The sequence below is a fragment of the Nanorana parkeri genome, unplaced genomic scaffold (assembly GCF_000935625.1).
Source record: "Nanorana parkeri isolate BGI_ZX_2015 unplaced genomic scaffold, ASM93562v1 scaffold1, whole genome shotgun sequence".
Taxonomy (NCBI): Eukaryota; Metazoa; Chordata; class Amphibia; order Anura; family Dicroglossidae; genus Nanorana; species Nanorana parkeri.
Window position 1 is genome coordinate 3,636,731 of NW_017306269.1, and position 16,956 is coordinate 3,653,686.

Consider the following 16,956-nt stretch of genomic DNA (forward strand, 5'->3'; position numbering starts at 1 on the left):
GGGGGGGGGGGGGGGGGTGGGAAGCGGGCTGGGGGTTGAAGGGGGCATTTGATAGAGAACTGTACCAAATGTTATCCTTCAACTTCTAGACTTTACATTTGAACTCCTGCCCTTTGTGTAAGAATGCTAGAGAATAACTAGATTTTGCTGAGTGAGTGTTACATATACTGCTGCAGTCAAAATAAAGAGCCATAATGTCACTATGCAATGGGAATAATGAAAATGGGGTCACATGACCGATTGACCTGGGTCAGCATGCAGCCAAATCCATCTCCACCATCAGGAGCTCTGGGGAAACTGGCTGGTCCTTAGACTCTGCGCCTTGGGGGGGATTCCACGCTACCTACTCACCATTGCGGCACTCTGTCTAGTCTTTTAACTTCCACCTGAGCCTGACTTTCACTTGCCTCATCTCGCGCCACAGCTCCTGTTTCTCCTAGAACTCCTGCTCTGGGGGTTGTCAGTTTACACTGCTTGCACCCTTTGATCTAGGTGCCCCAGCAAGTGTAGCTAGGGTCCACATCCTTGATCTGTGAGTCCCGATACTGACATATTTCCAGTTCAGTATGTCTTTACAGGGCCCAAACTGGCATTGAGTAAAGCACCACTTGGCTACAGCTGCCAATATCTTTGAATATACTAAAAGGGACCAATTGATACATGGCGAGTTGTAATGGTGCCGGAGATCAGATGTACAGACGCTGGCCTGTTCTGCTAAGGATTAAATGCGCCTTCAATATAAATGTTTGGGTTTCTGTTTATTTACTGAGGAATGCAGAGCTAGAGCAAAAAGTGCATCCAGCAGTCCTGGTCTATTAAATATTAATGATCTGGGAGAAATGTTTGAGATTTAGGTTACTTGTTCGATAGTTAAATAGCTGAATAAGAACTGTGAGGAGTTTCTAGAGAAAACAGCCCCCCTCCCCTCCTGCACTCGCTCTATGTCCCAGCTTGGAAAATACCCAGTTCTCATGTAGAGGAAAATTACTGGGAACCAATCAAGCATGAGCATTTCTCAGTCCGGCCACAAACTGAATGTTATACATTTCTGCTTTTACACCCTAGGGGGGGGGGGGAAATCCCAGCCATTCCCAAGTGCTCACACAATTATTAGCTTTACTTAAAAATGTCCACTTAGTTTTATAATTTTATATAACAACTCCATTGATCAACTTTTCTCTTTTTTTTTCGTGTAGTGGGGTTGAGTTTTTCTTTCTCCATCAATTACTTACAGCTGTCCAGTACTAGCAAGGGGATCTCCTTCTACCCGTGCTATGAAACTCACAGGTTGGAACCAACTTTACGGTTAAGCCATGTATGCCATGGCCTGTTAGTTTTCCATATGTTCCAATGGAGATATCATTGCGGAGCATGTAATGTACGATTTCTTTGCCAAGCATGTTTTGATTAATTATATATGGAGAATTTGCATGTGACAGCTGTAGCTCAGATGAAAACCCGAATTTGACCTATGACAGCTATTCCAGTAGTGAGCAGGAGATCTTACAGCCAAGGATATGGGTAGTGGTAAAGTCCTAGCAGAGTGTTCATGTTTGTCCTTTTCCACCCAAAAGGTCACTGCCATTGCAGCCCATCTACAAATCTATTGTCCCTCTACTGGGATCTGCAAAGGGCCAAATGGCAAGTACCAAGATCTTGCATGGGGCCCTTGGGCCGCATTTTGGGCATTGGAGTTTTAGATGCGTTGAAATGAGTGTGGGACTTGAAGATCTGGTGGCCCTGTAGGTGGAACAGTGGCCACAAGTATGAGAATATGCTTATTCTAAGATTTGCCAAGAGTGGCAGATTGGTGACACTGTATAGGACAGTACGTGTTCCAGTAGACATTTGGAGAAAATAATGCCTAACGGATGCTGGCATTGTGGGTGAGCTGAATGCTTGCTAGGTTTTACTTAGGGATGCACCCAAAATTCGGCTGAAAATGTAACTTTTGGCAAAATGCCAAAAGCACCACAACTACTGAATATGCGGCCACAAATTCATGGTTTCCCTGGCTTCTCTCCCCCCTGACAAAGTAAAAAGAAAACTAATTATTAAAAAAAAATTTTTTTTAAAGATTGTAAAAAAAAAAGTGTTTCGGTTTTGGCCTGACTACCCGCGGCCTGGCTTCCTGCTTGGCCGGGAAGCCGTCTCCATGCTGTTTGGCTGGAATGTTCCTTCTCTGTCCTGCCGGTCAGAGGTCATCTCCCTCTGTCCGGAAGTTCCGTTATTGGGGAAGGTATCGGAGCATTTGGGGGAATATCCCCCAAATACTCGGTATTGGCACCGATACTAGTATCGGTATCTGTGCATCCCTAGTGGAAAGCAGGTAGGCAGAGTTTGGCAAGCGTTGCTCTAGAAACAAGTGAAAATAGAGTAGGGACCTGTGCAACCTTGGAATATTGAACCTGTCATAGTAATACTCTCTGCTACCTAGTTTTGAAAATGCTAGTTTCCATACGGTTTGCTGACGCTTCCTACAATAATCGGGAAAGCCTCAAACCTAGTTTGAATCCAGGCCCAGTCACTATCTGCAAAGGAGTTTCTATGTTCTCTCTGTGCGTGTTTTGGGTTTTCTCCGGGTACTCTGGTTTCTTCCCACACTCCAAAGACATGCTGGAAGGTTAATTGGCTCCTCTCTAAATAAGCCCTTGTATGTATGCATGTGAAATGGGGACCTTAGATTGTAAGCTCCTTGAGGGTAGGGACTGATGTGAATGTGCAATTATGTAAAGCGCTCCGTAAATTGTCTGCACTATATAAATACCTGTAATAAATAAACCCTGTCAAGCCAGAAGTCCTTTCTTGCACACTTGTTCTTTGTCAGTGATTCAAAGTACTGAAACAAGAGGATCAGTTTGACAGCCAAGGAACTAGCATCTACAATGGCAGCCTTCTTGTTTTCTTGGCAAAGGTTTCCTTTTAATTTGTGCAGCCCTGGCATAATACTGTATATTAGTATACGTTTGTATGTAGAGCTTGCTGAAGATCATTCATCTAATTTAGGCAGTGGCGTCACAAGGGGGTGCGGGAGGTCACCATTGGAGGGGTAACAGCAAAAAGTTTCCCAGCACACTCGCCAGCCAGCATGCAAAAAACTTGACCGGCAGCACAGTATACACAGACTTAATAGAGTGAACATGACTTCTCACAGCCCCTCCTCAACATTACAAAGGTGACCTTGGTGACCGAGGCCTTTTTTTAATTTATTGTATACATGTTATAATCCACATTTTAGGCTTGAAAATTACTTAAAACCCCCAAACATGATATATTTTCTGAAAGCCAAAACCCTATAGAATTAAAATGGTGGCAGTTGCAAATTTTTATATTGCACAATATTAGCGCAACTCCTCAAACCCCAAAAGTGAATGATAAATGCACTTAAATGCCCCAAAACACAAAAAAATTCCCATTTAAAAAAAAAATACAGTATAAGAGATGAGGTTGCAAGGAGTAAATAGATACCCAACATGCCCAGGTTAAAAATTGTGTGCATCCATGAACCTACGACAAAATTCAGTCGCCCATCATATCCCAAGCTTCCCCCCGACACCAGAGAAGCTGGTCCTGGGCCTGTAGGAGGGGCAGCGGAGCCAGGGAAACAGCGCGGGTGTCGGGCGGGGGGTTAGGGGTGCCCGTTTACCTGCCGGTAGAAGCAATCTAGTACAGCGTCTGAAGGCTTCCTGTTGGCTCTTAGCCCATTCTGCATAGGCGCTCCTTTTGAGGCGCTAGTCCTTCAGGTGATTTCCACATCATGGATTTGATTGGTTGTAATAGGCATCATTCAAAGCAAAAGACCTGGTGCTGGTTGTTTACTGGTGGCTGGTCCTTTGTGCTTGCTTTGAGTGTTAGAACTTTACTTATTAGCACAACTGGTTCAGTATGTTTATATGACATTCCAAGGCACCAGAGAAATTGGCTCAAGGGACTTTTATTAAGTAAAAATCATCTGAATGGTTTAATGAACTACTTTGGGGGTTTTTTTCCAAGTGCCATTTCCGGTCCAAACTGACCCTTTCAAGCCATAGCTCCAAAAGTATGAGGGTGTGCGGTCATTTTTCAGTACATCAAGGCTGATCATGAGTGGCCACCATATTAATAAGCATTTGTAATGGTGTTTGTCCTATACATGTTAATTGTTAGGAAAGGTAAGAACACATGTATACGACATAAACAAACCAATTCCAAATAATTAACCTCATTCCACATCTCCGTTTTTGTATTTGTAGATCGAAAGCCAAAAGGTTTACAGTGGGTGATCGACGCGACAATTGGATACCACAGTGCACATCCGATGGACATCCAGACTTGGATTCTTGGTTACCGGCCACCTACTGTCACTCATGTGTACTACAGGTATCAGTGTTTTTTTCTTTACAATGTATTGATGTTGGACAAATTACTTGGGTTACTTTAGACCGGGGATGTCCAAACTCCGGCCCTCCAGCTGTGGTGAAATTACAAATCCCATGAAGCATCTCTCTCCGGGAGTCATGTCTGTGAGAATCTTGCAAAGCCTCATGGGATTCGTAGTTCCACCACAGCTGGAGGGCCGCAGTTTGGACATCCCTGCTTTAGTCCAAGCGAGTCAAAATAGTGTTTATTGGGCTACATGCCATCCCCTCACTTTTATTGCAACCTAAGAATAGTGGTTATTATTAGACATAACGTAAACCATTGAAAATTTACTCCGCTTCATTGGGCTGTATATTTTTCTTGAGTTTGACATGCCTGCTTTATATGACGGCTCACTTCAATAATGTGTAAATTCTGGCTTCACCCCAGAGATAAAGAAGTAACTGATGCTGTATGACTAGTCTTAAACCAGCTGTATTTCCTTGCTCCAGTTATGCTACCTTTACCCATTCATAAACATTTGGCACGTGCCTGTCTGGAAGGTAAATATTAGGGATATTCAGATACCAAGTACAGTACTCTGAACAAGTACAGATACTTTTCCAGCTCCAACACCAGACTAGAGAAAAAGTCAAAAGTTGGGAGGCAGCTGTCATTTGTAAGGAGCATATGGAGCTCCTGGGATTTATGCATCTCTGTTTTGTGGTTTTTGTTTTTATAATTGTTCAGTGGTAAGGTTGAGGTGGGATATATATACATATATAATTAGGGATGCACCAATACCAGACCAAGTACTCACAGATACAAGTACTGATACATTTTTGTTTAGTGTCATGTGACAGTTTTTCTAAAAAAAAATACAGACTAATGATTTCAGGACAGTGGTTGTGCGCCAGATCCCGGGCCCAGCTGCAACCCTGGTAGTTCTCATAAAAATGGCAAGTATTGTCACTGGTATCTGAACATCCCTAGTAAATATACAGCAATGTATGTGTTATACTAGTTATATCTTAAAGTTAACTTGTCAAAAACCTGTACAAATTAAAGTGAGCTCATGATCAAAGATTATATAAACAGCGGGGATACTGTCAGTAAAAACTTAGATCTAGAGATTTATTATAGGCTCCCTAAAGTTCTATGTACACTTTAACTTCTGCAGAATTTATCCTTGGCAACTTTTGCATTTTGACTTTAAAATGGCCTGTGTTTTTCCAATGCAGAGCAGAGCAACAGATTGACTTAATTGCCCCACTTCCCAAAAAAACACATTTTTTTTTCCTTCACTCCTCCAACCATTGTATCCCATTGCTGGGAGCAAAGAGAAATACCCAATACTTTCAGATATGGGGAGCATGTGAAACACTCCCCTTCCTTCCATGCGCCTGCTCAGTGACTGGCCACTTAGGACCCAGCCCTGTCACATGAGGGCAGGGAGAGAGTCCTTAGCTCTGTATAAGTTCTTAATCACGACTTACATAGGGCTTCCTGTCTTCATCCTCAGCAGCCGAAATAAGCAGCAACAGAGTGGAAGGTATGTGCTGCTTAGGAAGGACCGTTAAGTGACAATAAACGCAGTAGTTAAATCATAGTAATACATTCAAGTACCTTAATTATTAACAAAAATGTATCTTATTTGTGTATCACTCGGCTGTAGATCCTGTTATCATCTCTGAATTGGTGCTGACACTGTCCTTCCTTCTGGAGGGTGGCTAATTTGTTCCACCAGGGTCCCTGTGTGTATTCTGAAGTAGTCACCGTTCCAAAGCTCGCTCCTCATGATGACTACAATCTCAATACAAGTTTTTAGAAGATCAGCAGTGGCAGCTGACATTTTTTTTCAGTGAAGCTTTCCTTTAAGTATATCCTTTTATAAAACGGTGATATGTTTAGAAGCCTTCTAAAGATATACAGAGATTACTAAAATGTTGATTTGAAATGGTAAATGCACAGCTCATTTTCCCTGATCTGTCATTTTTCCCCCCCCCCCTCAAATAGAATCTATCCCATTAAAGAGGTTCCCATGGAAACAGAAGCATTAACAGATTGGTTATATCAGCGATTTGTTGAAAAAGAGACGCTATTGTCACATTTTTATGAAACAGGTATAGTGATGTGTGTTTGTTTTTAATTAACGGATTGATGAACCTGAAATGAAATCCATCTCATGTTATGTGCAAATGTCTTGGAGAAACTTGAGATACTTGTAATTAACGTTCCAGTGCATGCTCCATGACAACACCAGTAACATCAGTGCAGTCATGGAGGATTCCTTGAAAAGGAATTTAAATGATGTCTAGTTCTATAGTCTGTATATTCTATAAATGTGTATTTTGATCAAGCACTTGTTTTGAGTCATTGTAAATTTTACTTTCCTGTGCCAGGATCATATTCATGTACGGTTTTACATGAGCTGCATTGATTCCCATAGAGTTCCCCTTCCGAAGACTTATATCAAGATTAAGAAAAGTACGAAATTGCAATCAAAATATTACTACATCTGTGTACATTAGGCAGAGCTTGGTGATAAATAATGAAAGTAGCAGTTCTGCATCCCTCACTGCCCCTTCTCATTGTGTATAAGTGGGAGATTGGGAAGCGTGTTCTGTGTTAGGATGCTAATTGTTTACTAAAAGTCAGTGTGACACAGAGCCCATTCCCAGGGCCACCATCTCTGTGCTAGGGACAGACAGCAGCAACATTACTAGAAGTATAGAACCTAAAAGGTGCAAGTTACGCTGTCCTGAAATGGGGATTTTATCATTTAAAGCGTGTTATTGTACCTGTTCATAATTGTGCCTTAGGCTGGCCATAGATGAGCAGACATTTCCCTAGGAGCTGTGGGCAGCCAGATGTCTGCCTATCCTTGAGCCGCTCGCCACGTGACAACAGAGTGACGCACAAGCATGGTAGTGGCGCCCTGATTGCAGGGAGATCCCAAGTTATCAGGCTTATCATGTGATAGAGGGTGATAGAGGGTGATAATGAGTGTTTTGTCATGTCAAGCAAATTTTTCCACACAGGGCTCTACCAGTCTATCAGGGCAGGTCTATCTGACTGGAAACAGCACATTGTCTCTCTACTTGTGATTTTAGATAGTCAGATCTCTGTCTAGTTTCTAATCTTCAGAGCAAGTAGTATTAATACAGTTGTGAAAATATAGAAGAAAAAGCATATCAAAATAAAATATTTCCCTCACTTTGGATAGATATTCTATTAATTGCTGTTGTGCTCTGAGACGGGGAGATTTTCCATCATTTCCTAATGGCACAGGTTACAGTAAAAACATAGCCAAAACGTTTTGGCATAAGATACACTTTAAAGCCCACTTCCACTTTTATATGCCGGCAATGTATCCCGAGTACACACGAAGCAGGCACATGCAGTTGCTGTATATGAACAAAGAAACGTTCATTTTTGTTAGCTGTCCTCTTAATCTCCTCATAGAAATGTCCGCCTCTGTGTTTTATAAGCAATCTGTGTATATTACAACTGAGCCCTCTCTCCCCCTATTAATTAGTATTCATAGTGGCATATGCTGACAAGGAACACACTGATAGGAGATTACCTCATTAGTCTGCTGCTGCTCCTTCATTGTCCAGTCACCATGTGAGGGGCAGGGAGATGACCTAGCTGTGTTTTAACTACAGTAGAGAAATGATGTAACCACCAAGTTCGCTGTGCTTCTTGGCAAGGCTGGATGGACAAAGGTACTTCAGTTAAAACAATTCAGTAATAATTCAAACTATATGCTCACTAAAAATTAGGGATGCACCGATACCGTTTTTTCAGTATCGAGTACGTGTACCCGATTGGCCGGGAAGCCGGCTTCCCAGCCAATCAGCATCGAGGCCGGCCAAACAGATCTGACTATATTGTGACATGACCCCCACCCTGCAGGCACCTAATTCCACTCACATAGATCCTTAGCATTCTTTAACGTACCAGTCCCTCGGCCAGCTGGGCAGACACCGCTCTTCCGAATCTGCCCATGTCTCTTGTGTGTTCAGCGCCCACGTGATCGGCCCTCAGCCTGCTACTGCGCAGACTGCCCAGCGCTCTCATTCAGAAATCCTGTGCATGCGCAGTAGCAGGATGAGCGCCGATCACGAGCGCTGTGCACACAGGAGATGGCAGCTCTGGCTGAGGGACTGGTACGTTAAAGAATGATAAGGATCTATGTGAGGGGAATTAGGTGCCTGCAAGGTGGAGGATGCTATAATCAGATTTGTTTGCCCGGCTCGACACTGATTGACTGGGAAGCCGGCATCCTGGCCATTCGGCATCGAGCTGGCCAAACCGCATGGAGCCAGCTTCTCGGCTCCATCTTTCCTCGCGGCACTGCCGGTCAGAGGAAATCTCCCTCTGACCGGAAGTTACTTGCCCAAATACTCGGTATCGGCATCGGTGCATTCCTATTAAAAATACACTATACTTGCCCTTTTTTAAACGTAGGTTATTTTTTTCTGTCTTGTCAGGCGTTTTAGGCTAAATAAGGTTTGCCGGTGTCTAGCTACATTGTCCTTCAGTTTTTTGTTTCTCCTTTCTTCCAGGTGCTTTTCCTCCCCCACAGGGACAGAAGAAAGCAGTGTCGAGGGAAATGACCCTAAGCAATGTCTGGCTCTTCCTTGTACAGTCGTTTGCCTTTTTGTCAGGGTACATGTGGTACTGCATTCTTCGCTATTTTTATCATTGCCTATTTTAAAAAAAGCTCAGTGGGACCTGAGGACTCAGACGTAGGAAATTGTAAGCTCTGACAAAAGAGCACCATGTTATCTGTGTGAATGTGAAAACACCACAGGCAACAAAATCGCTGACTTATTTTTTTTTTTTTTTATATATATATTTTATTTTATTTGTTTTTGCGTTTTAAGCCCAGACTGGGGCAGTTTTAAACTGGCGTGATATTACGGCTCAATGCCGATGACCTGCTAACGTGTTTTCAGCAAGTGGGCAAGAGGTGTTTCTGAATCTGTTTAACATATGAAAGTGAGGCCTGAAACCGATGACCTGATTTAACAAGGCCGCGAAAATGTACGTAAAGAAGAAAGTTCGGCGGGTTGGCTACTTTCTGTCGTAGCAACCAGCGCCAAGTCACCGATCCCTGAGCAATTTGGGTGCAGATCCAAGGCATCGCCCAACAATACAAGACAATGAAATGCATTGCGCATTGGCCAAAACGCCTAAGGGAGGCGTTGTGATCACAAAAAAAAATCTGGGGAAACTTTATAGAATAGGTGTCTGTGATCCTGTCCTGTTCTCTCTCTTTTTCCATCATAACATCACAGAATGGTGTCCAACTTGGCGAAGATTAAAACGGCCGTTTTATGTTTACCACAATGCACCTGGTTTACTTGTCTCATCCCCATTATGGATCAGTGTCTATTTACCTGTTCAATTTCATTTTTGATTTCTGTGTGTTTAAAATGCACCAATTCGTATGTGAATTTTTTTTTTATCAATAGTGTTTTTTTGGGTTTTTTTTTTCCCCTTTTTTTATTGCACTTTTTTCAATGTAGTAACATTTCTATGGACTGTTAAGTGCTCATACTGCTAGAAACCACATCTGATGATGCCCCTCAACTGCCCTGTCTCATCGCGCAGTGTCATTCAGTTGTTGTTTGGCTGCGTACATGTGACAAGCAGGGGACGAGGTTGGAAAGTTATTGTTTTTTTCTAATTTAGGGCTTGACTAGCGCCATATGCGTCCATTATTATTTTCCTTTCCAATCGGATGCAGGGCCCGTGGCTTTTGTGTCAGCTTGATTTCCTAGCTGTGTTGAGCGCTTCTCTTTTAGGGCATTGCAAAGTCCAAATTCTTAGCACAAGTCGCCTGATGTTCTTTTGTCTTCAGAGGAACAGCTGAAGGAATACAACTTACATTTTCGCCATCTAAATCAGTTACTTGCTGGCCTGGGAGGCTCTAAACTTTTTCTACCAGGGCGGTATTGAAGGGAAATTGTAATCCGTTAAAATGTTTTTGTTAGAATATCGGTCCACCATTGTAGTTTTCTTTCAGCTTAAAAAAATATATAGTTTTGTAGATCCGGTCTCTGCACGTTTTCTTTTTTTTGGTTTGGGAAAATGCATTGTGTGGCCAAACTTTTGTGGACTCCAGAACATCACACCTATATGCTTTGTTTGGACATCTCATTCCATAACCGTGGACATTAATATGGAGCTGGTCCCCCTCTTTGCGGGTTTTATGGGCCTTCACACTTCTGGAACGGATTTCCCCAAGAGTTTGGAGTGTTGGATAAGAAGAACTTGGTTGCAGTTTGCATTCTAGTTCATTCCAAAAATGTTCAATATGGTTAAGGTCGGTTCCTCCACACCAGACTCTTCAACCCATGTGTTTATGGAGGTGACATTGTGCCCAAGGGCCTAGACATGATGGCACAGAAAATAACCTTCCTCAAACTGTTGCCACAAGGGTGGAAGCACACAGTTCTTTTAAATGACTCCTCTCTGAACACACCTGAAATCAATGATTTAGAGTGGTGTCCACATAGATTTGGCCACATGGTGTATTTTAGGAATGCTAGCTATTGAGACAGTGCTAATTGTCAGAGGATGGAGTGTCCAGTTATTGATTTAACTTGTGTAAAACCAAAACCTATTTACTTTTTTATGTAGTGGGGAAGGCTTAGAACCTCTGCCAGGTCTTTATTGCTGTCTCTGGGCCAGGAAGTGAGGGCAATCTGTCAAATGGGGACACAGAGCAATAAACGCATCCTATTCACTAGCGGAAGAGAATCTCACGAATGTGCACATTGTTGGCAATAAAAGTTTGACAGAAGTTTGAACTCCTTCATGCTGTCGTAAAGAGTGTTGACTGCAGTTTAGATACAATTAATGTTTCTCGTGTAGTAATTTGTGAATGGCACTGCCAAACCATTAAAGTGGAGTTCCAGTTTTATTCCATGTTTTATGACAATACAAAATGCCAGAGGGTTGTAATATATTTAGGCTAAGCTCTAATGAGATGGAAGATTCATTTTGCATCCCTTGTTGCACTGTCCAGATCTATCCACGTTACCACTTGTGTCCAACAGCAAGCGAATACTAACTTCTAACAACAATCAACTAAAAAAAAAATCAGAAAAAATATATATATTTTAAAATATTGATTGTATACCTTTCTGAAACCTGTCTTTATGATACTCTCTCATAATCTCCTGCTCCAGGAGACATTAGGCTATAGGTAAGTGGGGTTATCAGGTTCTGCTGCATTGTATGGCACAGCCAGTCTTGCATATTTTAGGTGCAATGGGCGGATGTGTTTAGGTCAGAGGAGAGGTTCAAAGGGGAGAGGGGTCTTGGTGTGATCATGTTGGATGATGAGGAGGGCTGCATCAGTCTGCAACTTATTGGCTTTACTGTCCTGGCTGATGTAGTGTACCAGAGGTTTGTCCATTACAAGAGAGGCTGGACACAATGACATATTTTAACAGGTAAAAATGTCTTAAGTATATTTGTTTGCCTGGAACTCCACTTTTAGTGCTATATAGATATATCTATATATAGATATATACACTCTGAAGAATAGTTCCCATTCCAATGTATTCTGTGCATAATAAATAATCCGAGCATCCATCCCACATAAGTGAAAGAAAACAATAGGTCAGGGTAAAATGGTGAACATATCCTTTCAAAGTTTTTTCTTTACCCAGCCGCAGTCTTCGGTGCAGCAATTTGTCTCAAGAAACAGGTGTTCCTTGACAACCGTTTCCATGATGATATTCAGAGATCTCACCTTTTTTCTTACTGTTTTTTAATTGTCTTCGTTAAGAGGTACAGAGCCATTCTGCCCAATGCATCATTTAAATGGTTGTCAAGGAGGGGATTTTCTTCCTTTTTCAGGAGACAACCTGGATAAAAATGGGGGAAATGGTTTGCTGGGTGGAAAGAAAGGAAATGGAATTTCCAGAGTGGACAGACAGACAGACGACTGCATAAGCCATTTTCATGCTTTGTTACTGTTGTGCCTAGGACATATCTGTGTATTCCTGTGCAGTGTGGACAAAAGGGAAGGGATTATTCATGTTGTGTGCCGACACACGTATTAATGACTGAAGGGAATATTCTATTACTGTCTTGGTTTCTGTTCTCTTTTGTTTGGTATCTTTTGTTTTTGATGGCAACCCTATTTGTAGGGCTGCCGGAGTCCATTGTGGAAGAAATATAGTAACCGCAAATATTAAAACCAGATTCTCATCCTGGGCTTTTGGTTACACCACCTTGCCTGACAACTTAGGATTTCCTGGCAGTAGCCCAATGTGTCGATGTGGCCTATTATATGGTCCATGTGACATGGCCGGGGACATTTCTATATCGAAATATTGTACAGTGCCTCTACGTAGCATGAGAGCCATTGTACCAACACACCGCTTGCTGCATCTTTTATACAAGACCACCAGAAATGCCCATGTGACAGCATGTTGGCAGAGATCCATTGTATTACTATGTAATCAATTTTGTTTAAAGAAAAAAATGCATTTCACATGCACAACCCAAGAAGTACCCTTTTGACGTTGTCATAATACAGTAATAGAGCACACTTGTATATGTTCTCATTTTTTTTACAGATACACTTGCATAGGTAGGTTATACAGTTATCCATTCATTTTAGTATTTAACAATTAGCATTCCCTGTCTAGAGGAAGGCAAAACAAAATCCAGTGGGCAGCTAGCAGATTTAGCCCAGAGGGAAACAAAATCATAGATGCAATAGGGTCACTCCCTGGATGGAAAACGTTCCATGTCATCCTTTGGTATGCACAGTTGTGACTACCAAAAACTTGAAGAACATCATCCAGTTCTTCTTTTTTTTTTCTATTGTGTTTTTTTTAATCCTTTAGTTTAAATCCGCAAAATAAACAAAATAAATATAAACATTTGCATCAAAACAAAATGATGTGCAAGGTTTTACAATTTGTTTTCTTTAGAAAAGCATGTCCCCTGCCAGCAGCTATGTGGTCTCATTGCAGAGGTACCACCTGCCCCCTACTGAGTCAGACTTACAGCTCTGCAATCAGCAAAGTTCATAATCCCCCGTGATTGTCTAGCTCTGCCCCTGCCCAACAGGCGCTGTCAGACTTCTGCTTCACCACAGAGAGCAAGGGTTCTTCTCTGCAGCTGCTGGCAGGGGACAGGTTTTTCTGCTCAGGAGGATTTGGCTGCTTTAGAAAGAAAACAAACTTTAAGCCATTGAACACCTTTTTTTTTGTGATGCACCTGGAGTGTAATTTAGCCAGTTTACTGAAAGTTTCATTGGGATTTAATTCACTACCAGGGTTATTAATTAGGGAATTGGGAATTAGGGTTAATGTAATTTAATACAGAGATGAACTTTGAGATATGAACAGATGTTGTAATAGTCAATTCCATAATGAATCCATAATACAATCTGATTCCCATATATAGAAGCCGATGATTACAGCATCCTGGTAAAATGGTTTGGCAATGGGGTCGCATTGGGGCTTATTCTAGTTTTCTGCATAGGGGGCCTTCAAAGTCATCACCCTTTGCCATGGCAAAGCTCTAATCATTGCTCTATTCATAGTGCATACACTGCTGAGTCTACTGCAGAGTAGTGGGTATCATTTAACCACCAGATTAGAACATTGATTTGTGTTGACTGCAGGTTACAGGATAGTAGTCAAACATCCTAAACAAAATTTGATAGACTGAAGCTTAATTGTACCTGCTTCAAGTCTGAAGTCTTTTTCAGTACGTTTAGGATAAAGATGTATGCAATACCACTCGGCTCACAAAATGCTAATTATAGAATTATAGACTGAGAAACAACCATATCAATAGAAAGTAAGGCGATAAGACAACTAATCATACGATTTGCTGTTTTCCTTGTTTTGTCCTGCAAGCTATCAATGGGAGCGCAGATAATGTGCAGATTAGAGGCTTGAGCTGGTCATACACTGTTCTATATATTTATTTATTTTTGTTCAACACGCGGGCTGAATAAAAAAAAACCCAAAAGAACATAGATCTGGTTCCTCCATCAATGCTTACAAGTGTTGTTGGATGAATCCCTCGGTTTCGAAATACACAAATTCTACTTTTAGCTGATTGGCTGCAAAGCACCATTCATTCAAAGATTTTTTTCCAACTGGCTTCTTCGATCTTCTAATCGAGTCATGCTGGCCTGAAGGGTGCCAAAAGCAGCGCCCACTGTGTGAATTTTGACCAGTTCATTAATTCGTGTAGTGTATGGCCAACCTTACTCAGTGTCGCGTTGTGACAAATGTGGGCACATTTATTGTGGGAATATGACTTTCACGTGAGCAGAACTGAGACTTTCTGCAGGAATGCATTGCATCAGACCTGGAAACATAAAAACACACTGGGGGGAATTTATCTAAACTGTAGTGGACAGAATCTGGAGCAGTTGTCCATGGCAACCAATCAGCTTCTCTTTAGTTTGTTCAGTTACATTTTATAAATGAAAGATTGAAGCAGCTCTGCATTGCAGACACTCAACTTCTGATTTTGGTAAATTCCCCTCAATATTTCTAATCTGTCTGTTAGTCATATATTGTTAGACTGGTCCTTTTTTGTTGCTCAGCACATAGCTGCCCTCCCATGCAGTAGACTACTATAAAAAGGCCAAACTGAGCTGTATCCCAGTGCATCAGATCTAATTCATCCACGCAATCCCATACACACATGCAGCGGCGCCATGTTTTTGTAGAAATCCATTGACTAAAACACTGGCCCTTTTTCTTTAACAGTCTTGGTTAGCAGTTTTTTATAATTGGCTTAGATTCAAGGCCCTTTTATATACTGTATGGACAAGAATTTATGGCCATGTGACCATAACACCTATATAAGCTTGTTTGGACATTCCATTTAAAAAACAAAGAACGTAATATAGAATTGTTTTCCACTCTTCTGCTTGGCTTTTCACAAAAAAATTGAAGTGTGCCAGGGAATTTGTGCCCCTTTTACCTTAAGAGCATTTGTGAGGTCAGGTACAAAAAGACCTTGCTAGCAATTTTGTTTTGGGTTTGTTTTTTTACTTTAGCCCAATGGTGTTTAGTAGGTTTGAGGTAAGGGCTGTGTGCAGGCCACTCAAGCTTCCCCACACCAAACTCATCAAACCATGTCTTTATGGGCCTGGCAATAGTTTGGAAGAGTGTACACATACTTTCTACCATAAGTAGGTGTGATGGTCAGGTGTCCACAAACTATTGGCAATGTAGTGTAAATAGGATAAGCTGAAGTATGAGAAACTATCGAGCAGAGCAACCAGGTGCAGAAGTTGAAAGCCAAAGGATAATATTGGAGCCACTCAGCACGTAGGCCATGTCCTTAGTCGGGTTTCATTTTCATTGTGACTGGAGTGTTCCTTTTAACTAATTAACATTCAGAGAGATTCCCAACTATTATGTCAAATTTAGTGTTAATGAGCAGGACTTTGAGGATTTGATAGGTCACATGGCTGAAACTAATGAATGGTATGGCAAATAACATTAAAGCTGGGTCAATTAGGCCTGTAATAATAAATTTAAAAAAACATTGACTATACTTGACACTAAACTCAGGAGTTAAATCTTAAAAATGTACCTCAGCTATTAACAAATATGTATGTTATTTATGTATCACTCGGCTGTAGATCCTCAAATCATCTCTGAATTGGTGCTGACACTGTCCTTCCTTCTGGAGGGTGACTACTTTTGTTCCCCATCGTCCCTGTGTGTGTTGTAAAGTAGCCACCGCTCCAAGCTCGCTCCTGTGATGGACTACAATCTCAATACAAATTGGTAAACTAAACATGAGATTGTAGTCCATCACGGGAGGAAGCTTGGAGCGGATTTGAGGATGTACAGCCGACTGATACACAAATAAGATACATTTTTGTTAATTAAGTTACTTGAATGTATTTTTAAGATTTAACTCCTAAGTTTAGTGTCACTTCAAAATCACTGCATGAAATAACTATAAAGCAAATATGGAAAGTTGATTCAAACTGAAACTATAACAAGTTCAGGAAATCTTATTCTTACCCTTTCTGAAGCAGTGTTGGACGGTGAGGTCAACTCTCATAGTTGCAAAGTGCGAAGGTCGGACTGAGTTCTAACTCCTTTAACCGAAGTTGGGCTCCCAAGGCATTCTGCAGTGTAACTTCCAATGAGAGGTGCCTGTACTTTATTCATAAGAGCTTTAAACTAATCACAGGTTTACTTTAACCCCTTCATGACTGAGGCCCTTTTTTCAATTTTTGCACCCATGTTATATTCCACATTTTAGGCCTGAAAATGACGTAAAACCCCCCAACATTATATATTTTCTGAATGCCAAGACCCTATAGAATAAAATGGTGGTAGTTGAAAATTTTTATGTTGCGCAATATTAGCACAACTCCTTATTAAACCCCAAAATTTAGTGACAAATTTAATTAAATGCCCCAAAACACAACAAATTACCCATTTTTTAAATGAAATATAAAAGATGAGGTTACAACGAGTAAAACGATACCCAACATGCCCAGTTTACAGATTGCGTGCGACCGTGAAACGGCGAAAAACTGCAGTACCCCAAAAAGTCAATAAAAGACACTTTAAAAGCCCCCACAGGTCA

At 41.4% G+C, this 16,956-nt stretch overlaps 1 protein-coding gene across 1 annotated transcript in view; it reads left to right on the forward strand.

Annotated features, from left to right (window-relative positions):
• The window catches only part of LPGAT1 (lysophosphatidylglycerol acyltransferase 1), an 89,465-nt gene extending 79,901 nt beyond the window's left edge, over positions 1-9,564 (forward strand). The window contains exons 6-8 of the mRNA XM_018576702.1: positions 4,233-4,359; positions 6,355-6,461; positions 8,910-9,564. Coding sequence (XP_018432204.1) covers positions 4,233-4,359; positions 6,355-6,461; positions 8,910-9,061 — 386 coding nt within the window. The 3' untranslated portion in view covers positions 9,062-9,564. The remainder of the gene's footprint in view (positions 1-4,232; positions 4,360-6,354; positions 6,462-8,909) is intronic.
• Positions 9,565-16,956: the final 7,392 nt, after the last annotated feature.